The sequence below is a fragment of the Pleurodeles waltl genome, chromosome 1_2 (genome assembly GCF_031143425.1).
Source record: "Pleurodeles waltl isolate 20211129_DDA chromosome 1_2, aPleWal1.hap1.20221129, whole genome shotgun sequence".
Classification (NCBI taxonomy): domain Eukaryota; kingdom Metazoa; phylum Chordata; class Amphibia; order Caudata; family Salamandridae; genus Pleurodeles; species Pleurodeles waltl.
Genome location: NC_090437.1, coordinates 1,348,941,901 through 1,348,968,839, shown reverse-complemented (window position 1 = coordinate 1,348,968,839; position 26,939 = coordinate 1,348,941,901). Strand labels below are relative to the sequence as shown.

The 26,939-nt window shown below is 48.2% G+C and overlaps 1 protein-coding gene across 1 annotated transcript in view; it reads left to right on the top strand.

The window, feature by feature from the left end:
• Window positions 1-26,939, top strand: part of LOC138252717 (NACHT, LRR and PYD domains-containing protein 3-like) — a 458,845-nt gene that overhangs the window by 178,187 nt on the left and 253,719 nt on the right. Inside the window, exon 6 of the mRNA XM_069205762.1 lies at window positions 10,101-10,187. Within this exon, the coding sequence (XP_069061863.1) occupies window positions 10,101-10,187 (87 nt within the window). The remainder of the gene's footprint in view (window positions 1-10,100; window positions 10,188-26,939) is intronic.

Sequence of the window (26,939 nt, the reverse complement as noted above, 5' to 3'; positions counted from 1 at the left end):
TAACCATCCCCAAGACCCTGAAAAGTGAGTGCAAAGTGCACTAAAGTTCCCCTAAGGACAAAGTAGTCGTGTTAGAGGAATAATGCAGGAAAGACACAAACCAGCAATGCAACAACTGTGGATTTCCAATCTAGGGTACCTGTGGAACAAGGGGACCAAGTCCAAAAGTCACAAGCAAGTCGGAGATGGGCAGATGCCCAGGAAATGCCAGCTGCGGGGGCAAAGAAGCTTCGACTGGACAGAAGAAGCTGAGGTGTCTGCAGGAACAAAAAGGGCTAGAGACTTCCCCTTTGGTGGACGGATCCCTCTCGCCTTGGAGAGTCATGCAGAAGTGTTTTCCCGCCGGAAAGACGCCAACAAGCCTTGCTAGTCGCAAATCGTGCGTTTGGCGTTTTTGGACGCTGCCGGGGCCCAGGAGGGACCAGGAGGTCGCAAATTGGACCTGAAGAGAGAGGGGACGTAGAGCAAGACAAAGAGCCCTCACTGAAGCAGGTAGCTCCCGGAGAAGTGCCAGAAACAGGCACTACGAGGATGCGTGAAACGGTGCTCGCCGAAGTTGCACAAAGGAGTCCCACGTCGCCGGAGACCAACTTAGAAAGTCGTGCAATGCAGGTTAGAGTGCCATGGACCCAGGCTTGGCTGTGCACAAAGGATTTCCGCCGGAAGTGCACAGGGGCCGGAGTAGCTGCAAAGTCGCGGTTCCCAGCAATGCAGCCCAGCGAGGTGAGGCAAGGACTTACCTCCACCAAACTGGGGCTGAAGATTCACTGGACTGTGGGGGTCATTTGGACAGAGTCGCTGGATTCGAGGGACCTCGCTCGTCATGCTGAGAGGAGACCCAAGGGACCGGTAATGCAGCTTTTTGGTGCCTGCGGTTGCAGGGGGAAGATTCCGTCGACCCACGGGAGATTTCTTCGGAGCTTCTGGTGCAGAGAGGAGGCAGGCTACCCCCACAGCATGCACAAGCAGGAAAACAGTCGAGAAGGCGGCAGGATCAGCGTTACAGAGTTGCAGTAGTCGTCTTTGCTACTATGTTGCAGGTTTGCAGGCTTCCAGCGCGGTCAGCAGTCGTTTCCTTATCAGAAGGTGAAGAGAGAGATGCAGAGGAACTCGGATGAGCTCTTGCATTCGTTATCTAAAGTTTCCCCAGAGACAGAGACCCTAAATAGCCAGAAAAGAGGGTTTGGCTACCTTCGAGAGAGGATAGGCTACTAACACCTGAAGGAGCCTATCAGCAGGAGTCTCTGACGTCACCTGGTGGCACTGGCCACTCAGAGCAGTCCAGTGTGCCAGCAGCACCTCTGTTTCCAAGATGGCAGAGGTCTGGAGCACACTGGAGGAGCTCTGGACACCTCCCAGGGGAGGTGCAGGTCAGGGGAGTGGTCACTCCCCTTTCCTTTGTCCAGTTTCGCGCCAGAGCAGGGGCTAAGGGGTCCCTGAACCGGTGTAGACTGGCTTATGCAGAATTGGGCACATCTGTGCCCAAGAAAGCATTTCCAGAGGCTGGGGGAGGCTACTCCTCCCCTGCCTTCACACCATTTTCCAAAGGCAGAGGGTGTCACACCCTCTCTCAGAGGAAGTTCTTTGTTCTGCCATCCTGGGCCAGGCCTGGCTGGACCCCAGGAGGGCAGCTGCCTGTCTGAGGGGTTGGCAGCAGCTGCAGTGAAACCCCAGGAAGGGCAGTTTGGCAGTACCAGGGTCTGTGCTACAGACCACTGGGATCATGGGATTGTGCCAACTATGCCAGGATGGCATAGAGGGGGCAATTCCATGATCATAGACATGTTACATGGCCATATTCGGAGTTACCATTGTGAAGCTACATATAGGTAGTGACCTATATGTAGTGCACGCGTGTAATGGTGTCCCCGCACTCACAAAGTTCAGTGAATTGGCTCTGAACAATGTGGGGGCACCTTGGCTAGTGCCAGGGTGCCCACACACTAAGTAACTTTGCACCTAACCTTTACCAGGTAAAGGTTAGACATATAGGTGACTTATAAGTTACTTAAGTGCAGTGTAAAATGGTTGTGAAATAACGTGCACGTTATTTCACTCAGGCTGCAGTGGCAGGCCTGTGTAAGAATTGTCAGAGCTCCCAATGGGTGGCAAAAGAAATGCTGCAGCCCATAGGGATCTCCTGGAACCCCAGTACCCTGGGTACCTCAGTACCATATACTAGGGAATTATAAGGGTGTTCCAGTAGCCAATGTAAATTGGTAAAATTGGTCACTAGCCTGTTAGTGACAATTTGAAAGAAATGAGAGAGCATAACCACTGAGGTTCTGATTAGCAGAGCCTCAGTGAGACAGTTAGTCACTACACAGGTAACACATTCAGGCACACTTATGAGCACTGGGGCCCTGGATGACAGGGTCCCAGTGACACATACAACTAAAACAACATATATACAGTGAAAAATGGGGGTAACATGCCAGGCAAGATGGTACTTTCCTACAATAGGCCAGGGGATAAGTCCTGTCCAGGTAAACCCCCTGAGCCTACCACCACTAATACATCAAGCTCTAGTGCCCCTAGCAGTAGTGGTACTAGTGGTGGGACTGCTGGCAACAGTCAAGTTAAGGGTGTAGTTGGGTTCACTTATGGGTCCATAATAGAAACTGGGGTAGTTAGTCCCAAGACAGTTTCTGTCACACCTAGTGGCATTGGCCTTGCCACACTGGCTGCTTGTCCCCTTACAATGGATAAGTACAGGCAGACAGTTTCAATAAATGGTGTTGAGGCCTTGGCCTACAGGGACACAGGTGCCAGTATCACTTTGGTGACTGAAAACCTAGTGCATCCTGAACAACACATCATTGGACAACAGTATAAGATGATTGATGTCCATAACTCCACTAAGTTTCTTCCCTTAGCTATAATTCAGTTTAGTTGGGGTGGAGTTACTGGCCCTAAGCAGGTGGTGGTATCACCTAGCTTGCCTGTAGACTGTCTCTTAGGTAATGACCTAGAGGCCTCAGGTTGGGCTGATGTAGAGTTTTATGCCCATGCAGCCATGCTGGGCATCCCTGAGGAATTGTTCCCTCTCATTTCTACTGAAATGAAAAAGCAAAGGAGAGAAGGCCTGAAAACTCAGGAGCCCTCTCCATCAACAGGTAAAAAGGGTATCACAGTATCCCCTAACCACCCTACCATTCAGGATACCATTCCTGTGGTGAGAGAAATCTCTCCTGGGGTGGCACCTGTTCCAAGGGAATCATCAGCTGGCAAAGCTGGACTCCCTGAGGTAGAAGTACCTCTCTGTGGGATAACTAACATTGGTGAGAAAAAGAGCACCATTTTAGTTAACATGGAGCATCCCTCCAACCCTCCCAGAGAAACATTAGTGCAGAAACCCTGCACTGCCTCACAACACTTAGGACAGCATCCCTGCCCTAGTGTGGAGCTCATAGGACAGAATCCCTGCCCTGCTCCAACTCAAGAGAAACAGCATCCCTGTTCTCTCTTCCAGCCATATGGACAACGTTTTTGCCCAGCTATGGCTTTTCTGAGACAGCATCCCTGTCTGGCATTTCCATCATTACAAATAGGTTCAGTGGACAATTCCCACTGCTCTAAACTAAAACTTACCGATAGAAACTCTGAAAATACATCTTCACATTGTTGCTTAGCTAAAAAACTTCAAACAGGGTGGTTTACATCCCCACAGGGAAGTAACCATATAGTGGATGATAAAGGGAGTAACCAGTCTATTGCAGAGCTACTCTCTACTTATCACCACTTAGACAATAAAGTCTCAACTGGCCAAGGTTAGCCTTATTGTCCTTCGTTTGGGTGGGGGGGGGTTGTGTGAGAAAGTAGCCTCTTTCTACCCTTGTTACCCCCACTTTTGGCCTGTTTGTGAGTGTATGTCAGGGTGTTTTCACTGTCTTACTGGGATCCTGCTAGCCAGGGCCCAGTGCTCATAGTGAAAACCCTATGTTTTCAGTATGTTTGTTATGTGTGTAGGAGGCTGGACTGGCTTGTAGTGAGTACCAAGGGGTACTTGCACCTTGCACCAGGCCCAGTTATCCCTTATTAGTGTATAGGGTGTCTAGCAGCATAGGCTGATAGATAATGGAAGCTTAGCAGAGCAGCTTAGGCTGAACTAGGAGACGAGTGAAGCTCCTACAGTACCACTAGTGTCACTTGCACAATATCATAAGAAAACACAATACACAGATACACTAAAAATAAAGGTACTTTATTTTTATGACAATATGCCAAAGTATCTCAGAGTGTACCCTCAGTATGAGGATAGCAAATATACACAAGATATATGTACACAATACCAAAAATATGCAGTATAGTCTTAGAAAACAGTGCAAACAATGTATAGTTACAATAGGATGCAATGGGGACACATAGGGATAGGGGCAACACAAACCATATACTCCAAAAGTGGAATGCGAACCACGAATGGACCCCAAACCTATGTGACCTTGTAGAGGGTCGCTGGGACTATTAGAAAATAGTGAGGGTTAGAAAAATAGCCCACCCCAAGACCCTGAAAAGTGAGTGCAAAGTGCACTAAAGTTCCCCAAAGGACAAAGAAGTCGTGATAGGGGAATTCTGCAGGAAAGACACAAACCAGCAATGCAACAACGATGGATTTCCAGTCGAGGGTACCTGTGGAACAAGGGGACCAAGTCCAAAAGTCACAAGCACGTCGGAGATGGGCAGATGCCCAGGAAATGCCAGCTGTGGGTGCAAAGAAGCTGCTACTGGACAGTAGAAGCTGAGGATTCTGCAGGAACGACAAGGGCTAGAGACTTCCCCTTTGGAGGATGGATCCCCCACACCGTGTAGAGTCGTGCAGAAGTGTTTTCCCGCTGAAAGATTGCCAACAAGCCTTGCTAGCTGCAAGTCGTGCGGTTAGTGTTTTTGGATGCTGCTGTGGCCCAGGAGGGACCAGGATGTCGCCAATTGCATCTGTGGACAGAGAGGGCATCGAGCAAGACAAGGAGCCCTCTCAGAAGCAGGCAGCACCCGCAGAAGTGCCAGAACAGGCACTACAAAGAGGAGTTAAACAGTGCTCACCCGAAGTTGCACAAAGGAGTCCCACGTCGCCGGAGACCAACTTAGAAAGTCGTGCAATGCAGGTTAGAGTGCCGTGGACACAGGCTTGGCTGTGCACAAAGGATTTCCGCCGGAAGTGCACAGAGGCCGGAGTAGCTGCAAAAGTCGTGGTTCCCAGCAATGCAGTCTGGCGTGGGGAGGCAAGGACTTACCTCCACCAAACTTGGACTGAAGAGTCACTGGACTGTGGGAGTCACTTGGACACAGTTGCTGGATTCAAGGGACCTCACTCGTCGTGCTGAGAGGAGACCCAAGGGACCGGTGATGCAGTTCTTTGGTGCCTGCGGTTGCAGGGGGAAGATTCCGTCGACCCACGGGAGATTTCTTAGGAGCTTCTACTGCAGAGAGGAGGCAGACTACCCCCACAGCATGCACCACCAGGAAAACAGCCGAGAAGGCGGCAGGATCAGCGTTACAGAGTTGCAGTAGTCGTCTTTAGCTACTTTGACCCCAGGAGGGCAGAAACCTGTCTGAGGGGTTGGCAGCAGCAGCAGCTGCAGTGAAACCCCAGGAAAGGCAGTTTGGCATTACCAGGGTCTGTGCTACAGACCACTGGGATCATGGGATTGTGCCAACTATGCCAGGATGGCATAGAGGGGGCAATTCCATGATCATAGACATGTTACATGGCCATATTCGGAGTTACCATTGTGAAGCTACATATAGGTAGTGACCTATATGTAGTGCACGCGTGTAATGGTGTCCCTGCACTCACAAAGTCCGGGGAATTGGCCCTGAACAATGTGGGGGCACCTTGGCTAGTGCCAGGGTGCCCTCACACTAAGTAACTTGGCACCTAACCTTTACCAGGTAAAGGTTAGACATATAGGTGACTTATAAGTTACTTAAGTGCAGTGTAAAATGGCTGTGAAATAACGTGGATGTTATTTCACTCAGGCTGCAGCGGCAGGCCTGTGTAAGAATTGTCAGAGCTCCCTATGGGTGGCAAAAGAAATGCTGCAGCCCATAGGGATCTCCTGGAACCCCAATACCCTGGGTACCTCAGTACCATATACCAGGGAATTATAAGGGTGTTCTAGTAAGCCAATGTAAATTGGTAAAATTGGTCACTAGCCTGTTAGTGACAATTTGTACAGAGTGAGCATAACCACTGAGGTTCTGGTTAGCAGAGCCTCAGTGAGACAGTTAGGCACCACACAGGGAACACATACATATAGGCCACAAACTTATGAGCACTGACTAGCAGGGTCCCAGTGACACATAACAAACATACTGAAAACATAGGGTTTTCACTATGAGCACTGGGCCCTGGCTAGCAGGATCCCAGTGAGAGAGTGAAAACACCCTGACATACACTCACAAACAGGCCAAAAGTGGGGGTAACAAGGCTAGAAAGAGGCTACTTTCTCACACTCCTCTCTTACACTTTGTGTTCACTGATTCCACAGGACAATGTCACTGTCTGAAGTGTCCTTGCTTACACTTTGTACTCTCTGATTCCACAGGGCAGTGACACTGAGGTCTCCTTGCTTACACTTTGTGCTCTCTGATTCCACGGGACAGTGACACTGAGGGTCTCCTTGCTTACACTTTGTGTTCACTGATTCCACAGGGCAATGACACTGAGGGTCTCCTTGCTTACACTTTGTGTTCACTGATTCCATAGGACAGTGACACTGAGGGTCTCCTTTCTTACACTTTGTGTTCACTGATTCCACAGGACAGTGGCACTGAGGGACTCCTTGCTTACACTTTGTACTCTCTGATGCCATAGGACAGTGACACTGAGGGTCTCCTTGCTTACCCTTTGTGCTCTCTGATTCCAGAGGACAGTTACACTGTCTGAAGTCTCCTTCCTTACACTTTGTGTTCACTGATTCCAGAGGACAGTGACACTGTCTGAAGTCTCCTAGCTTACACTTTGTGCTCTCTGGTTCCACAGGACAGTGACACTGGGGGGCTCCTTGCTTACACTTTGTGCTCTCTGATTCCAGAGGACAGTTACACTGTCTGAAGTCTCCTTCCTTACACTTTGTGTTCACTGATTCCAGAGGACAGTGACACTGTCTGAAGTCTCCTTGCTTACACTTTGTACTCTCTGGTTCCACAGGAAAGTGACACTGAGGTCTCCTTGCTTACACTTTGTGCTCACTGATTCCACAGGACAATGGCACTGAGGGTCTCCTTGCTTACAGTTTGTACTCACTGATGCTACAGGGCAGTGACACTGAGGGTCTCCTTGCTTACACTTTGTACTCATTGATGCTACAGGGCAGTGACACTGAGGGTCTCCTTGCTTACACTGTGGAGAAGTGAGGCACAGTGGTTAGAGCGGCAGACCCTGATGCAGAGATTTGGCCCAGGACCAGGGTTCAATTCCCACCTCGGTGGGTCGTGGGCTCAATTCCCTTGGAGCACATAATTCTCACCTCGGTGCCTAATCTAATTAATGAGTCCCACTCTGTAACTCTGGGCAATAGCTTGCTTAATCTCCACAACGGCCCTCACCCTGGGGCTGTCCAGGAGTGGGTGCCTCACAGGGAAAAGCCAGGAGGGTTTGTACAGCGCCTTTAGACCCTAACAGGTGAGTAGTGCGCTATACAAGTGCGAAGTTTACATTTTGCGTTCACTGATTCCACAGGACATTGACACTGAGGGTCTCCTTGCTTCCACTTTGTACTCTCTGATTCCACAGGACAGTGACACTGAGGGTCTCCTTGCTTCCACTTTGTGCTCTCTGATTCCACAGGACAGTGACACTGAGGGTCTCCTTGCTTACACTTTGTTATGTCTGATTGCACAGGACAGGTGACACTGAGGGTCTCCTTGCTTATACGTTGTGTTCACTGATTCCACAGGACAGTGACACTGAGGGTCTCCTTGCTTACACTGTGTACTCTCTGATTCCACAGGACAGTGTCACTGTCTGAAGTCTCCTTGCTTACACTTTGTACTCTCTGATTCCACAGAACAGTGACACTGAGGGACTCCTTGCTTACATTTTGTACTCTCTGATTCCACAGGACAGTGTCACTGTCTGAGGTCTCCTTACTTACACATTGTGTTCACTAATTCCACAAGACTGTGACACTGAGGGTCTCCCTGCTTACACTTTGTGTTCACTGATTCCACAGGACAATGACACTGAGGTCTCCTTGCTTACACTTTATGCTCTCTGATTCCACAGGAAAGTGTCACTGAGGGTCTCCTTGCTTACACTTTGTGTTCACTGATTCCACAGGACAGTGAAACTGGTCTCCTTGCTTACACTTTGTACTCTCTGATTCCACAGGACAGTGACACTGAGGTCTCCTTACTTACACTTTATGCTCTCTGATTCCACAGGACAGTGACACTGAGAGTCTCTTGCTTACACTTTGTGTTCACTGATTCCACAGGACAGTGACACTGGTCTCCTTGCTTACACTTTGTACTCTCTGATTCCACAGGACAGTGACACTGTGGTCTCCTTACTTACACTTTATGCTCTCTGATTCCACAAGACAGTGACACTGAGGGTCTCCTTGCTTACACTTTGTACTCTCTGATTCACACAGGACAGCGACATTGAGGGTCTCCTTGCTTACACTTTGTGTTCACTGATTTCCACAGGACAGTGACACTGAGGTCTCCTTGCTTATACTTTATGCTCTCTAATTCCACAGGAAAGTATCGCTGAGGGTACCCTTGCTTACACCGTGTACTCTCTAATTCCACAGGACAGTGTCACTGTCTGAAGTCTCCTTGTTTACACTTTGTGTCCACTGATTCCACAAGACAGTAACACTGAGGGCCTCCTTGTTTACACTTTGTGTTCACTTATTCCACAGGACAGTGACACTGAGGTCTCCTTGCTTATACTTTATGTTCTCTGATTCCACAGGAAAGTGTCACTGAGGTTCTCCTTGCTTACACTTTGTGTTCACTGATTCCACAGGACAGTGACACTGAGGGTCTCCTTGCTTACACTTTGTGTTTACTCATTCCACAGGACAGTGACACTGAGGTCTCTTTGCTTACACTTTATGCTCTCTGATTCCACAGGAAAGTGTCACTGAGGGTCTCCTTGCTTACACTTTGTGTTCACTGATTCCACAGGACAGTGACACTGAGGGTCTCCTTGCTTACACTTTGTGTTCCCTGATTCTAGAGGACAGTGACACTGAGGTCTCCTTGCTTACACTTTATGCTCTCTGATTCCACAGGAAAGTATCACTGAGGGTCTCCTTGCTTACACTTTGTGTTCATTGATTCCAGAAGACAGTGACACTGAGGATCTTCTTGCTTACACTTTGTACTCTGTGATTCCACAGGACACTGACACTCAGGGTCTCCTTGCTTACACTTTGTTCTCTCTGATTCCACAGGACAGTGACCCTGAGAGTCTCCTTGCTTAAACTTTGTGTTCCCTGATTCCACAGGACAGTGTCACTGTCTGAAGTCCCCTTGCTTACACTTTGTACTCTCATTCCACAGGACAGTGACACTAAGGGACTCCTTGCTTACACTTTGTACTCTCTGATTCCACAGGACAGTGTCACTGTCTGAGGTCTCCTTACTTACACATTGTGTTCACTGATTCCACAAGACAGTGACACTGAGGTCTCCTTGCTTACACTTTCTGCTCTCTGATTCCACAAGAAAGTATCACTGAGGGTCTCCTTGCTTACACTTTGTGCTCTCTGGTTCCACAGGACAGTGACATCTGAGGGTCTCCTTGCTTACACTTTGTTCTCTCTGATTCCACGGTACAGTGACACTGAGGGTCTCCTTGCTTACACTTAGTTTTCTCTGATTCCAGAGGACAGTGACACTGAGGGTCTCCTTGCTTACACTTTGTGTTCACTGATTTCACAGGATAGTGACACTGAGGCTCTCCTTGCTTGCACTTTGTGCTCTCTGATTCCACAGGACAGTGACACTGAGGGTCTCCTTGCTTACACTGTGTACTCTCTGATTCATGGGACAGTGACACTGAAGCCTCCTTGCTTACACTTTGTGTTCACTGATGCCACAGGACAGTGACAATCTTTGTTTACACTTGTTCTCTCTGTCCTCAGGCTGGAAAGTGTTACCCTGGGGGACATGGGTGCTGTCCTCCTCTCCAGAGCCTTGAATACCCCTGAGTGCCGGATACAGAAGCTGGTGTAAGTATCATTCGGCCTTATGTTCACTAGCAGTTTAGTAATGTACTGCTTTGACTGGTAATATAGTTACTGAAAAGATATGTACGTTCTGGCATTGACTGGCAGTGAGTACTGTAGAGATGTGTGCAACCTTGCACTGACCTGCAGTGCACCAATGTAAAGCAATATGCAGCATGGCACTAACTGGGACATCTGTACTATAAAGATATGTGCAGCCTGGTATTGACTGACAGTGCAGTACTGTAAAGATATGTACATTCTGGCCATGACTGACAGTGAAGTACTGTAAAGATATGTACATTCTGGCATTGACTGCCAGTGAGTACTGTAGAGATGTGTGCAATCTTGCACTGACCTGCAGTGCACCAATGTAAAGATATATGCAGCCTGGCACTGAATGGCAGATCTGTACTGTAAAGATATGTACATTCTGGCATTGACTGACAGTGCTGTACTGTAAAGATATGTACATTCTGGCATTGACTGCCAGTGAGTACTGTAGAGATGTGTGCAATCTTGCACTGACCTGCAGTGCACCACTGTAAAGATATATGCAACCTGGCACTGAATGGCATATCTGTACTGTAAAGATATGTACATTCTGGCATTGACTGACAGTTCAGTATTGTAAAGATATGTGTGCAGCCTTGCACTGACTGGCAGTTTGGTACTGTAGTGACATGTCCAGTCTTACATTGACTGGAAGTGCAGTCCTGTAGAGATATGTCCAGCTGGCCTTACTCCAGTCTCTTCCTCTTTCAGTCCTGTAGAGATGTGTCAAGCTCGCCTTACTCCTGCTTCTTCCTCTTGCAGCACTGTAGAGATATGTCCAGCCCATCTTACTCCTGCCTCTTCCTCTTGCAGTACTGTAGAGATATGTCCAGCCCATCTTACTCCTGCCTCTTCCTCTTGCAGTACTGTAGAGATATGTCCAGCTCGCTTAATTACTCCTGTCTCTTCCTCTTGCAGTACTGTAGAGATATGTCCAGCTGGCCTTACTCCAGTCTCTTCCTCTTGCAGTACTGTTGAGATATGTCCAGCTCACCTTACTCTTGTCTCTTCCTCTTTCAGTCCTGTAGAGATATGCCCAGCTCGCCTTACTCCAGTATCTTCCCCTTGCAGTACTGTAGATATATGTCCAGCTCATCTTACTCCTGTCTCATCCTCTTGCAGTACTGTAGAGATATGTCCAGCTCACCTTACTCCTGCCTCTTCCTCTTGCAGCAGTGTAGAGATATGTCCATCTGATCTTACTCCTGCCTCTTCCCCTTGCACTACTGTAGCGATATGCCAAGCTTGCCTTACTCCAGTCTCTTCCTGTTGCAGTACTGTAGAGATATGTCCAGCTGGCCTTACTCCTGCCTCTTCCTCTTGCAGTACTGTAGATATATGTCCAGCCCATCTTACTTCTGTCTCTTCCTCTTGCAGTACTGTAGAGATATGTCCAGCCCATCTTACTCCTGCCTCTTCCTCTTGCAGTACTGTAGAGATATGTCCAGCTCACCTTACTCCTGTCTCTTCCTCTTGCAGTGCTGTAAAGATATGTCCAGCTCGCCGTACTCCTGCCTCTTCCTCTTGCTGTACTGTAGAGCTATGTCTAGGTGGCCTTACTCCTGTCTCTTCCTCTTGCAGTACTGTAGAGATATGTCCAGCTTGTCTTACTCCTGTCTCTTCCTCTTGCAGTACTGTAGAGATATCTCCAGCTCGCCTTACACCAGTCTCTTCCTCTTGCAGCAGTGTAGAGATATGTCCAGCTGGCCTGACTCCTGTCTCTTCCTCTTGCAGTACTGTAGAGATATGTCCAGTTCACCTTACTCCTGTCTCTTCCTCCTCCAGTACCGTAGAGATATGTCCAGCTGATCTTACTCCTACCTCTTCCTCTTTCAGTACCATAGGGATATGTCCAGGTCACCTTACTCCTGCCTTTTCCTCTTGCAGCACTGTAGAGCTGTGTCCATCTACCCTTACTCCTGCCTCTTCCTATTGCAGCACTGTAGAGCTATGTCCAGCTCGACATACTCCTGTCTCTTCCTCTTGCAGTACTGTAGAGATATGTCCAGCTCGTCTTCTTCTTGTCTCTTCCTCTTGCAGTACTGTAGAGATATGTCCAGCTCACCTTACTCCTGTCTCTTCCTCTTGCAGTTGTTTAGAGATATGCACAACTCACCTTACTCCTGTCTCTTCCTCTTGCAGTCCTGTAGAGAGATGTCCAGCTTGCCTTACTCCTGTCTCTTCCACTTGCAGTACTGTAGATATATGTCCAGCTCATCTTACTCCAGTCTCATCCTCTTGCGGTACTGTAGAGATAGGCCCAACTCACCTTACTCCTGTCTCTTCCTCTTGCAGCACTGTAGAGATATGTCCAGCTCGCTTTACTCCTGCCTGTTCCTCTTGCAGCAGTGTAGAGATATGTCCAGCTGATCTTACTCCTGCCTCTTCCTCTTGCAGCACTGTAGAGCTGTGTCCATCTGCCCTTACTCCTGTCTCTTCCTCTAGCAGTACTTTAGAGATATGTCCAGCTCGCCTTACTCCTATCTCTTCCTCTTGCAGTAATGGACAAATATATTCAGCTGGCCTTACTCCTGGCTCTTCCTCTTGCAGTACTGTAGAGCTATGCCCAACTCACCTTACTCCTGCCTCTTCCTCTTGCAGCGATGTAGAGATATACCCAGCTCGCTTTACTCCTGTCTCTTCCAACAGTGTAGAGATATGTCCAGCTGATCTTACTCCTGCCTCTTCCTCTTGCAGCACTGTAGAGATATGTCCAGCTGACCTTACTCCAGTCTCTTCCTCCTGCAGTCCTGTAGAGATATGCCCAGCTCGCTTTACTCCTGCCTCTTCCTCTTGCAGTACTGTAGATATATATTCAGCTCATCTTATTCCCGCCTCTTCCCCTTGCAGTACTGTAGAGATATGTCCAGCTCGCTTTACTCCTGCCTCTTCCTGTTGCAGTACTGTAGAGATATGTCCAGCTGATCTTACTCCTGCCTCTTCCCCTTGCAGTACTGTAGCGATATGCCAAGCTTGCCTTACTCCAGTCTCTTCCTGTTGCAGCACTGTAGAGATATGCCCAGCTCGCCTTACTCCTGTCTCTTCCTGTTGCAGTACTGTAGAGGTATGTCCAGCTGGCCTTACTCCTGCCTCTTCCTCTTGCAGTACTGTAGAGATATGTCCAGCTCGCCTTTCTCCTGTCTCTTCCTCTTGCAGTACTGTGGAGATATGTCCAGCTGGCCTTACTCCTGTCTCTTCCTCTTGCAGTACTGTAGAGATATATCCAGCTGATCTTACTCCTGCCTCTTCGTGTTGCAGTTCCTTAGAGATATGCCCAGCTGACCTTACTCCTGCCTCTTCCTCTTCCAGTACTGTTGAGATATGTCCAGCCCATCTTACTCCTGTCTCTTCCTCTTGCAGTGCTGTAGAGATATGTCCAGCTCGCTGTACTCCTGCCTCTTCCTCTTGCAGTACTGTAGAGATATGCCCAGCTAACCTTACTCCTGCCTCTTCCTCTTGCAGTACTGTTGAGATATGTCCAGCTGGCCGTATTCCAGACTCTTCCTCTTGCAGTACTATAGAGATATGTCCAGCTGGCCTTACTCCTGTCTCTTCCTGTTGCAGTAATGGAGAGATATGTCCTGCTCTCCATACTCCTGTCTCTTCCTCTTGCAGTGCTGTAGAGATATGTCCAGCTCGCCGTACTCCTTTCTCTTCCTCTTGCAGTACTGCAGAGATATGCCCAGCTCCCCTTACTCCTGTCTCTTCCCCTTGCATTACTGTAGAGATATGTCCAGCTGGCCTTACTCCTGTCTCTTCCTGTTGCAGTAATGGAGAGATATGTCCAGCTCACCATACTCCTGTCTCTTCCTCTTGCAGTGCTGTGGAGATATGTCCAGCTCGCCGTACTCCTGCCTCTTTGTCTTGCTGCAGTGTAGAGATATGTCCAGCTCGCCTTACTCCTGTCTCTTCCTCTTACTCTACCTTTGAGATATGTCCAGTTGGCCTTACTCTTCCTGTACTATAGAGAATTGTCCAGCTCACCTTACTCCTGCCTCATCCTCTTGCATCACTGTGGAGCTATGTCCTGCTGTCCTTACTCCTTCCTCTTCCTCTCGCAGTACTGTAGATATGTATCCAGTTTTCCTTACTGCAGTGTCTCCCAGTACTGTAGAGATATGTCCAGCTCACCTTACTCCTGTCTCTTCCAGTACTGTAGAGATATGTCCAGCTGTCCTTACTCCTGTCTCTTCCAGTACTGTAGAGATATATCCAGCTGTCCTTACTCTTGTCTCTTCCAGTACTGCAGAGATATGTCCAGCTGTCCTTACTCCTGTCTCTTCCAGTACTGTAGAGATATGTCCAGTTGTCCTTATTCCTGTCTCTTCCTCTTACTCTACTGTTGAGATATGTCCAGTTGGCCTTACTCTTCCTGTACTATAGAGAATTGTCCAGCTCACCTTACTCCTGCCTCATCCTCTTGCATCACTGTAGAGCTATGTCCTGCTGTCCTTACTCCTTCCTCTTCCTCTCACAGTACTGTAGATATGTATCCAGTTTTCCTTACTGCAGTGTCTCCCAGTACTGTAGAGATATGTCCAGTTGTCCTTACTCCTGTCTCTTCCATTACTGTAGAGATATGTCCAGCTCACCTTACTCCTGTCTCTTCCAGTACTGTAGAGATAGGTCCAGTTGTCCTTACTCCTGTCTCTTCCAGTACTGTAGAGATATATCCAGCTGTCCTTACTCTTGTCTCTTCCAGTACTGCAGAGATATATCCAGCTGTCCTTACTCCTGTCTCTTCCAGTACTGTAGAGATATGTCCAGTTGTCCTTATTCCTGTCTCTTCCAGTACTGTAGAGATATGTCCAGGTCACCTTACTCCTGTCTCTTCCAGTACTGTAGAGATATGTCCAGCTGTCCTTACTCCTGTCTCTTCCAGTACTGTAGAGATATGTCGACTGACCTTACTCTTGTCTCTTCCGGTACTGTAGAGATATGTCCAGCAGACCTTACTCCTGTCTCTTTCTCTTCCAGTACTGTAGATATGTATCTAGCTTTCCTTACTGCAGTGTCTCCCAGTACTGTAGAGATATGTCCAGCTGTCCTTACTCCTGCATCTTCTAGTACTGTAGAGATATGTCCAGCTGTCCTTACTCCTGTCTCTTCCAGTACTGCAGAGATATGTCCAGCTGTCCTTACTCCTGTCTCTTCTAGTACTGTAGAGATATGTCTAGCTGTACTTACTCCTTTCTCTTCCTCTTCCAGTACTGTAGAGATATGCTCAGCTGACCGTACTCCTGTCTCTTCCTCTTGCAGTAATGGAGAGATATTTCCATCTGACCGTACTCCTGTCTCTTCCTCTTGCATCACTGTAGAGCTATGTCCAGCTGTCCTTACTCCTGTCTCTTTCTCTTGCAGTACTGTAGATATGCATCTAGCTTTCCTTACTGCAGTGTCTTCCAGTACTGTAGAGATATGTCCTTACTCCTGTCTCTTCCAGTACTGTAGAGATATGTCCAGCTTGCCTTAGTCCTGTCTCTTCCAGTACTGTAGAGATATGTCCAGCTGTCCTTACTCCTGCATCTTCCAGTACTGCAGAGATATGTCCAGCTGTCCTTACTCCTGTCTCTTCCAGTACTGCAGAGATATGTCCAGCTGTCCTTACTCCTGTCTCTTCCAGTACTGCAGAGATATGTCCAGCTCGCCTTAGTCCTGCATCTTCCAGTACTGTAGAGATATGTCCAGCTGTCCTTACTCCAGTGTCTTCCAGTACTGTAGAGATATGTCCAGCTGTCCTCACTGCTGTGTCTCCCAGTAATGTAGAGATATGTCCTTACTCCTGTCTCTTCCAGTACTGTAGAGATATGCCCAGCTCGCCTTAGTCCTGTCTCTTCCAGTACTGGAGAGATATGTCCAGCTGTCCTTACTCCTGTCTCTTCCAGTACTACAGAGATATGTCCAGCTGTCCTTACTCCTGTCTCTTCCAGTACTGCAGAGATATGTCCAGCTGACCTAACTCCAGTGTCTTCCAGTACTGTAGAGATATGTCCAGCTCGCCTTAGTCCTGCATCTTCCAGTACTGTAGAGATATGTCCAGCTGTCCTTACTCCAGTGTCTTCCAGTAATGTAGAGATATGTCCTTACTCCTGTCTCTTCCAGTACTGTAGAGATATGTCCAGCTCGCCTTAGTCCTGTCTCTTCCAGTACTGTAGAGATATGTCCAGCTGTCCTTACTGCAGTGTCTCCCAGTAATGTAGAGATATGTCCTTACTCCTGTCTCTTCCAGTACTGCAGAGATATGTCCAGCTCGCCTCAGTCCTGTCTCTTCCAGTACTGTAGGGATATGTCCAGCTGTCCTTACTCCAGTGTCTTCCAGTACTGTAGAGATATGTCCAGCTGTCCTTACTCCTGTCTCTTCCAGTACTGTAGAGATATATCCAGCTGTCCTTACTCCTGCATCTTCCAGTACTGCAGAGATATGTCCAGCTGTCCTTACTCCTGTCTCTTCCAGTACTGCAGAGATATGTCCAGCTGTCCTTACTCCTGTCTCTTCCAGTACTGCAGAGATATGTCCAGCTCGCCTTAGTCCTGCATCTTCCAGTACTGTAGAGATATGTCCAGCTGTCCTTACTCCAGTGTCTTCCAGTACTGTAGAGATATGTCCAGCTGTCCTCACTGCTGTGTCTTCCAGTACTGCAGAGATATGTCCAGCTGACCTAACTCCAGTGTCTTCCAATACTGTAGAGATATGTCCAGCTCGCCTTAGTCCTGCATCTTCCAGTACTGTAGAGATATGTCCAGCTGTCCTTACTCCAGTGTCTTCCAGTAATGTAGAGATATGTCCTTACTTCTGTCTCTTCCAGTACTGTAGAGATATGTCCAGCTCGCCTTAGTCCTGTCTCTTCCAGTACTGTAGAGATATGTCCAGCTGTCCTTACTGCAGTGTCTCCCAGTAATGTAGAGATATGTCCTTACTCCTGTCTCTTCCAGTACTGCAGAGATATGTCCAGCTCGCCTCAGTCCTATCTCTTCCAGTACTGTAGGGATATGTCCAGCTGTCCTTACTCCAGTGTCTTCCAGTACTGTAGAGATATGTCCAGCTCGCCTTAGTCCTGTCTCTTCCAGTACTGTAGAGATATGTCCAGCTGTCTTTACTCCAGTGTCTTCCAGTACTGTAGAGATACATCCACCTCGACTTACTCCTGCCTCGTCCTCTTTCCCCAGTCACTGTCTTTGCAGTATCTGCCCCCCCTTTGCTGTCCTCTGTCTGTCATGATCACCCTGGTGGGCCCCACATTACATACCCGAGGGCACAGGCAGAGATCTCCTTCCTGTGGCTCCACAGTGTGACCTTAGATGTCACTGATTCTACCTCTCTATTTCAGGGTGACTGTAAGTGTAGGAAAGTACCATCTTGCCTGGCATGTTACCCCCATTTTTCACTGTATATATGTTGTTTTAGTTGTATGTGTCACTGGGACCCTGGTAACCCAGGGCCCCAGTGCTCATAAGTGTGCCTGAATGTGTTACCTGTGTAGTGACTAACTGTCTCACTGAGGCTCTGCTAATCAGAACCTCAGTGGTTATGCTCTCTCATTTCTTTCAAAATTGTCACTAACAGGCTAGTGACCATTTTTACCAATTTACATTAGCTTACTGGAACACCCTTATAATTCCCTAGTATATGGTACTGAGGTACCCAGGGTATTGGGGTTCCAGGAGATCCCTATGGGCTGCAGCATTTCTTTTGCCACCCATAGGGAGCTCTGACAATTCTTACACAGGCCTGCCACTGCAGCCTGAGTGAAATAACGTCCACGTTATTTCACAGCCATTTTACACTGCACTTAAGTAACTTATAAGTCACCTATATGTCTAACCTTTACCTGGTAAAGGTTAGGTGCAAAGTTACTTAGTGTGAGGGCACCCTGGCACTAGCCAAGGTGCCCCCACATTGTTCAGAGCCAATTCACTGAACTTTGTGAGTGCGGGGACACCATTACACGCGTGCACTACATATAGGTCACTACCTATATGTAGCTTCACCATGGTAACTCCGAATATGGCCATGTAACATGTCTATGATCATGGAATTGCCCCCTCTATGCCATCCTGGCATTGTTGGTACAATTCCATGATCCCAGTGGTCTGTAGCACAGACCCTGGTACTGCCAGACTGCCCTTCCTGGGGTTTCACTGCAGCTGCTGCTGCTGCCAACCCCTCAGACAGGCAGCTGCCCTCCTGGGGTCCAGCCAGGCCTGGCCCAGGATGGCAGAACAAAGAACTTCCTCTGAGAGAGGGTGTGACACCCTCTCCCTTTGGAAAATGGTGTGAAGGCAGGGGAGGAGTAGCCTCCCCCAGCCTCTGGAAATGCTTTGTTGGGCACAGATGTGCCCAATTCTGCATAAGCCAGTCTACACCGGTTCAGGGACCCCTTAGCCCCTGCTCTGGCGCGAAACTGGACAAAGGAAAGGAGAGTGACCACTCCCCTGACCTGCACCTCCCCTGGGAGGTGTCCAGAGCTCCTCCAGTGTGCTCCAGACCTCTGCCATCTTGGAAACAGAGGTGCTGCTGGCACACTGGACTGCTCTGAGTGGCCAGTGCCACCAGGTGACGTCAGAGACTCCTGCTGATAGGCTCCTTCAGGTGTTAGTAGCCTTTCCTCTCTCCTAGGTAGCCAAACCCTCTTTTCTGGCTATTTAGGGTCTCTGTCTCTGGGGAAATTTTAGATAACGAATGCATGAGCTCAGCCGAGTTCCTCTGCATCTCTCTCTTCACCTTCTGATAAGGAAACGACCGCTGACCGCGCTGGAAGCCTGCAAACCTGCAACATAGTAGCAAAGACGACTACTGCAACTCTGTAACGCTGATCCTGCCGCCTTCTCGACTGTTTTCCTGCTTGTGCATGCGGTGGGGGTAGCCTGCCTCCTCTCTGCACCAGAAGCTCCGAAGAAATCTCCCGTGGGTCGACGGAATCTTCCCCCTGCAACCGCAGGCACCAAAAAGCTGCATTACCGGTCCCTTGGGTCTACTCTCAGCACGACGAGCGAGGTCCCTCGAATCCAGCGACGCTGTCCAAGTGACCCCCACAGTCCAGTGACTCTTCAGCCCAAGTTTGGTGGAGGTAAGTCCTTGCCTCACCTCGGTGGGCTGCATTGCTGGGAACCGCGACTTTGCAGCTACTCCGGCCCCTGTGCACTTCCGGCGGAAATCCTTCGTGCACAGCCAAGCCTGGGTCCACGGCACTCTAACCTGCATTGCACGACTTTCTAAGTTGGTCTCCGGCGACGTGGGACTCCTTTGTGCAACTTCGGCGAGCACCGTTTCACGCATCCTCGTAGTGCCTGTTTCTGGCACTTCTCCGGGTGCTACCTGCTTCAGTGAGAGCTCTTTGTCTTGCTCGACGTCCCCTCTCTCTGCAGGTCCAATTTGCGACCTCCTGGTCCCTCCTGGGCCCCAGCAGCGTCCAAAAACGCCAAACGCACGATTTGCGCCTAGCAAGGCTTGTTGGCATTCTTCCGGCGGGAAAACACTTCTGCACGACTCTCCAAGGCGAGAGGGATCCGTCTACCAAAGGGGAAGTCTCTAGCCCTTTTCGTTCCTGCAGAAACCTCAGCTTCTTCTGTCCAGTCGAAGCTTCTTTGCACCCGCAACTGGCATTTCCTGGGCATCTGCCCATCTCCGACTTGCTTGTGACTTTTGGACTTGGTCCCCTTGTTCCACAGGTACCCTAGATTGGAAATCCACAGTTGTTGCATTGCTGGTTTGTGTCTTTCCTGCATTATTCCTCTAACACGACTCTTTTGTCCTTAGGGGAACTTTAGTGCACTTTGCACTCACTTTTCAGGGTCTTGGAGAGGGTTATTTTTCTAACTCTCACTATTTTCTAATAGTCCCAGCGACCCTCTACAAGGTCACATAGGTTTGGGGTCCATTCGTGGTTCGCATTCCACTTCTGGAGTATATGGTTTGTGTTGCCCCTATCCCTATGTTTCCCCATTGCATCCTATTGTAACTATACATTGTTTGCACTGTTTTCTAAGACTATACTGCATATTTTTGCTATTGTGTATATATATCTTGTGTATATTTCCTATCCTCTCACTGAGGGTACACTCTAAGATACTTTGGCATATTGTCATAAAAATAAAGTACCTTTATTTTTAGTATAACTGTGTATTGTGTTTTCTTATGATATTGTGCATATGACACTAAGTGGTACTGTAGTAGCTTCACACGTCTCCTAGTTCAGCCTAAGCTGCTCTGCTAAGCTACCATTATCTATCAGCCTAAGCTGCTAGACACCCTATACACTAATAAGGGATAACTGGGCCTGGTGCAAGGTGCAAGTACCCCTTGGTACTCACTACAAGCCAGTCCAGCCTCCTACATTGGTTGTGCAGTGGTGGGATAAGTGCTTGAGACTACTTACCACTCTTGTCATTGTACTTTTCATAAGAGAAAAATATACAAAACAAGGTCAGTGTATATACACATAGCCAAAAAGTTTTGCATTTCCTCTTTTCACTCTTTTCTAAGTGCTGAAAAGTACTCCTAAACTTTCAAAAAGTTCTTAAAAGTTTAAAAAGTTTTTTTTCTGTCTTTCCAAAAAGTTCTGAAAACTTTTTTCTCTTTTTCTATCACTTTAACTCTCTCTAAAAAATGTCTGGCACAGGCAAAAATGTTGAACTGTCCAAACTTGCATATGATCACCTTAGCTGGAAAGGAGCAAGGAGTCTCTGCATAGAGAGAGGTTTGAGTGTAGGGAAGAATCCTTCCTTAGAACTGTTAATTAATATGCTTAGAGTACAGGATAAGGCCATGAGTGCCAAATCTGGTGAAAAAGTAGCTAATGGTTCTCAATCTGATCCAGGGACTCCCCCAGGAAAAGGTTCAGGAAAGAAACTTCTCAGCCTGCCCATTACTAGACAGTCTAGCATAGTTGGTACAGAGGATGAATCACACCATACTGATGGTGTGCTCTCACATTATACTGGTAGCCAAGCTGTTAGGGTGCCCTCTGTAAGGGACAGGTCTCCTTCTGTTCATTCCCATCATACCTCTGTATCTAGAAATGTCCCTCCCACCCACCCTGATGACAGATTGTTAGAAAGGGAGCTCAATAGATTGAGAGTGGAACAAACCAGACTGAAGCTCAAGAAGCAACAGCTGGATTTGGATAGACAGTCTTTAGAATTAGAGAAGGAAAGACAGAAGTTGGGTTTAGAAACCCATGGTGGCAGCAGCAGTATTCCCCATAGTCATCCTGCAAAAGAGCATGATTCCAGGAATCTGCACAAGATAGTTCCCCCTTATAAGGAGGGGGATGACATTAACAAGTGGTTTGCTGCACTTGAGAGGGCCTGTGCTGTACAGGATGTCCCTCAAAAGCAGTGGGCTGCTATCCTATGGCTATCATTTAGTGGAAAAGGTAGGGATAGGCTCCTTACTGTAAAAGAAAATGATGCCAATAATTTCCAAGTTCTTAAGAATGCACTCCTGGATGGTTATGGCTTAACCACTGAACAGTACAGGATAAAGTTCAGAGAGACCAAAAAGGAGTCTTCACAAGACTGGGTTGATTTCATTGACCAGGCAGTGAAGGCCTTGGAGGGGTGGTTACATGGCAGTAAAGTTACTGATTATGACAGCCTGTATAACTTAATCCTGAGAGAGCATATTCTTAATAATTGTGTGTCTGATTTGTTGCACCAGTACTTGGTGGACTCTGATCTGACCTTTCCCCAAGAATTGGGAAAGAAGGCAGACAAATGGGTCAGAACAAGAGTGAACAGAAAAGTTCATACAGGGGGTGACAAAGATGGCAACAAAAAGAAGGATGGTAAGTCTTCTGACAAGGGTGGGGACAAATCTAAAAATGAGTCTTCATCAGGCCCACAAAAACACCCTGGTGGGGGTGGTGGGTCCAAATCCTCCTTTAATCAGAACAAGGAAAAGAAACCATGGTGCTATTTATGTAAAATAAAAGGCCATTGGACAACAGATCCCAGTTGTCCAAAGAAAGGCACCACAGCTCCTACCACTACAACCCCTACTGCTACACCTAGTGTCCCTACTAATAGCAGTGGTGGTGGGAGCAAACCTACTAATAGCCAATCCAAGGGAGTAGCTGGGCTCACTTTTGGTAATTTAGTTGGGGTTGGTCTGATTAGGGAGACCACAGAGGCTACTTTAGTCTCTGAAGGGGCTATTGATTTAGCCACTTTGGTTGCTTGCCCCCATAACTTGGAGAAGTATAAGCAACTAACCCTAATAAATGGTGTTGAGGTCCAGGCCTACAGGGACACAGGTGCCAGTGTCACAATGGTGATTGAGAAACTGGTGCACCCTGAACAACACATACTTGGACACCAGTACCAAGTAACCGATGCTCACAACATAACACAAAGCCACCCCATGGCTGTTGTAAATCTCAACTGGGGGGGGGTAACTGGTCCAAAGAAAGTTGTGGTAGCTTCAGAGTTACCTGTAGACTGTCTATTAGGGAATGATTTGGAGACATCAGCTTAGTCAGATGTGGAGTTGGAGGCCCATGCAGCAATGCTGGGCATCCCAGGGCATATTTTTGCTTTGACAAGGGCTCAGGCCAAAAAGCAAAAAGGACAGGGAAGCTTGGATCCTGGAACAATGGACCAAGTGCTCCCTAAAGCTAGGGCTAGTAGAAGCAAACCACTTCCTACTATCCCTCCCTCTACAGTGGATTCTACTTCTGAGGAAGAAGAATTCCCTCCCTGTGCAGAACCTACACCAGAGGAGCTGGAAGCAGACACTGCTGAGCTTTTGGGTGAAGGGGGGCCTGCCAGAGAGGAGCTGAGTGTGGCACAGCAAACCTGTCCCACATTAGAGGGTCTCAGACAGCAAGCTGTCAAACAGGCTAATGGGGATGTCAGTGACTCTCACAGAGTTTACTGGGAGGACAACCTCTTGTACACTGAGCATAGGGATCCTAAACCTGGAGCTGCCAGGAGATTAGTGATTCCTCAGGAGTACAGAAAGTTCCTCCTAACACTGGCACATGACATTCCCTTAGCTGGGCATCTAGGACAAATGAAAACTTGGGACAGGCTTGTTCCCCTGTTTCATTGGCCTAGGATGTCTGAGGACACAAAGGAATTTTGTAAGTCCTGTGAAACCTGTCAAGCCAGTGGCAAGACAGGTGGCACTCCAAAGGCACCCTTTATCCCACTGCCTGTGGTTGGGGTTCCCTTTGAAAGGGTAGGGGTTGACATAGTTGGCCCCCTTGACCCTCCTACTGCTTCAGGCAATAGGTTTATCTTAGTGGTAGTGGACCATGCCACAAGATATCCTGAAGCTATTCCTTTAAGGACCACTACAGCCCCTGCAGTGGCAAAGGCCCTCCTGGGAATATTTTCCAGGGTGGGCTTCCCAAAGGAAGTAGTATCAGACAGAGGAAGCAATTTCATGTCTGCATACTTAAAGGCCATGTGGAAGGAGTGTGGTGTAACGTACAAGTTCACAACACCCTATCATCCACAAACAAATGGACTGGTGGAGAGATTTAATAAAACTCTCAAAGGCATGATTATGGGACTCCCTGAAAAACTCCGCAGGAGATGGGATATCCTTCTACCATGCCTCCTTTTTGCCTACAGGGAGGTACCCCAGAAAGGAGTGGGCTTCAGCCCCTTTGAACTTCTTTTTGGACACCCTGTTAGGGGTCCACTCACACTTGTAAAGGAGGGTTGGGAACAACCTTTAAAAGCTCCTAAGCAGGATATTGTGGATTATGTACTTGGCCTCAGATCAAGGATGGCTGAGTACATGAAAAAGGCCAGTAAAAACCTTCAGGCCAGCCAAGAGCTCCAGAAGCAATGGCATGATCAGAAGGCTGTTTTGGTTCAGTACCAACCAGGGCAGAAAGTGTGGGTCTTGGAGCCTGTGGCCCCAAGAGCACTCCAAGATAAATGGAGTGGACCCCACACAATTGTTGAAAAGAAGGGTGAAGTCACCTACTTGGTTGACTTAGGCACTGCCAGGAGTCCCCTTAGGGTGCTCCATGTCAACCGCCTGAAACCCTACTATGACAGGGCTGATCTCACCCTGCTCATGGCAACAGATGAGGGACAGGAAGAAGACAGTGATCCTCTACCTGATCTCTTCTCTTCCACAGAACAAGATGCTCTTGTGGAAGGTGTAGTTTTGGCTGATTGTCTTACTGCTGAGCAGAAAGATAATTGCATAAATCTCCTAGGACAATTTTCAGAACTCTTCTCTACTGTGCCAGGCACCACTTCTTGGTGTGAGCACACTATAGATACTGGAGACAGTTTACCTGTCAAAAGTAAGATCTATAGGCAGCCTGACCATGTCAGGGACTGCATAAAGCAAGAAGTTCAGAAAATGTTGAAACTAGGAGTGGTTGAGCACTCTGACAGTCCATGGGCTTCCCCTGTGGTACTGGTACCAAAACCCAATTCTAAAGATGGAAAGAAGGAAATGAGGTTTTGTGTAGACTATAGAGGGCTCAACTTGGTAACCAAAACTGATGCTCACCCTATACCCAGGGCAGATGAGCTTATAGATACACTGGCATCTGCCAAGTATCTAAGCACTTTTGATTTGACTGCAGGGTATTGGCAGATCAAATTGTCAGAAGATGCTAAACCTAAGACTGCATTTTCTACCATTGGAGGACATTACCAGTTTACTGTAATGCCTTTTGGTTTGAAAAATGCACCTGCCACTTTTCAGAGGTTGGTGAACACAGTCCTGCAAGGGCTGGAAGCTTTCAGTGCAGCATATTTGGACGATATAGCTGTCTTTAGCTCCAGCTGGGATGATCACCTGGTCCACCTTTGGAAAGTTTTGGAGGCCCTGCAAAAGGCAGGCCTCACTATCAAGGCTTCAAAGTGCCAGATAGGGCAGGGTAAGGTGGTTTATCTGGGACACCTTGTTGGTGGGGAACAGATTGCACCACTTCAGGGGAAAATCCAAACTATTATTGATTGGGTTCCCCCTACCACTCAGACTCAGGTGAGAGCCTTCCTAGGCCTCACTGGGTATTACAGGAGGTTCATTAAGAACTATGGCTCCATTGCAGACCCTCTTAATGACCTCACATCCAAGAAAATGCCTAAAAAGGTATTGTGGACAGCAAGCTGTCAGAAAGCTTTTGAGGAGCTGAAGCAGGCCATGTGCTCTGCACCTGTCCTGAAAAGCCCTTGTTACTCTAAAAAATTCTATGTCCAAACTGATGCATCTGAATTAGGAGTAGGGGCAGTCCTATCACAACTTAACTCTGAGGGCCAGGATCAACCTGTTGCTTTTATTAGTAGAAGGTTGACCCCTAGAGAAAAGCGTTGGTCTGCCATTGAGAGGGAGGCCTTTGCTGTGGTCTGGGCTCTGAAGAAGTTGAGGCCATACCTGTTTGGCACTCACTTCAGTGTTCAGACAGACCACAAACCTCTACTTTGGCTAAAACAAATGAAAGGTGAAAATTCTAAATTGTTGAGGTGGTCCATATCCCTACAGGGAATGGACTATACAGTGGAACATAGACCTGGGAGTAGCCACTCCAATGCAGATGGACTCTCCAGATATTTCCACTTAGACAATGAAGACTCATCAGGTAATGGCTAGTCTTATTGTCCTTCGTTTGGGGGGGGGGTTGTGTAGGAAAGTACCATCTTGCCTGGCATGTTACCCCCATTTTTCACTGTATATATGTTGTTTTAGTTGTATGTGTCACTGGGACCCTGGTAACCCAGGGCCCCAGTGCTCATAAGTGTGCCTGAATGTGTTACCTGTGTAGTGACTAACTGTCTCACTGAGGCTCTGCTAATCAGAACCTCAGTGGTTATGCTCTCTCATTTCTTTCCAAATTGTCACTGACAGGCTAGTGACCATTTTTACCAATTTACATTGGCTTACTGGAACACCCTTATAATTCCCTAGTATATGGTACTGAGGTACCCAGGGTATTGGTGTTCCAGGAGATCCCTATGGGCTGCAGCATTTCTTTTGCCACCCATAGGGAGCTCTGACAATTCTTACACAGGCCTGCCACTGCAGCCTGAGTGAAATAACGTCCACGTTATTTCACAGCCATTTTACACTGCACTTAAGTAACTTATAAGTCACCTATATGTCTAACCTTTACCTGGTAAAGGTTAGGTGCAAAGTTACTTAGTGTGAGGGCACCCTGGCACTAGCCAAGGTGCCCCCACATTGTTCAGAGCCAATTCACTGAACTTTGTGAGTGCGGGGACACCATTACACGCGTGCACTACATATAGGTCACTACCTACATGTAGCTTCACCATGGTAACTCCGAATATGGCCATGTAACATGTCTATGATCATGGAATTGCCCCCTCTATGCCATCCTGGCATTGTTGGTACAATTCCATGATCCCAGTGGTCTGTAGCACAGACCCTGGTACTGCCAGACTGCCCTTCCTGGGGTTTCACTGCAGCTGCTGCTGCTGCCAACCCCTCAGACAGGCAGCTGCCCTCCTGGGGTCCAGCCAGGCCTGGCCCAGGATGGCAGAACAAAGAACTTCCTCTGAGAGAGGGTGTGACACCCTCTCCCTTTGGAAAATGGTGTGAAGGCAGGGGAGGAGTAGCCTCCCCCAGCCTCTGGAAATGCTTTGTTGGGCACAGATGTGCCCAATTCTGCACAAGCCAGTCTACACCGGTTCAGGGACCCCTTAGCCCCTGCTCTGGCGCGAAACTGGACAAAAGAAAGGGGAGTGACCACTCCCCTGACCTGCACC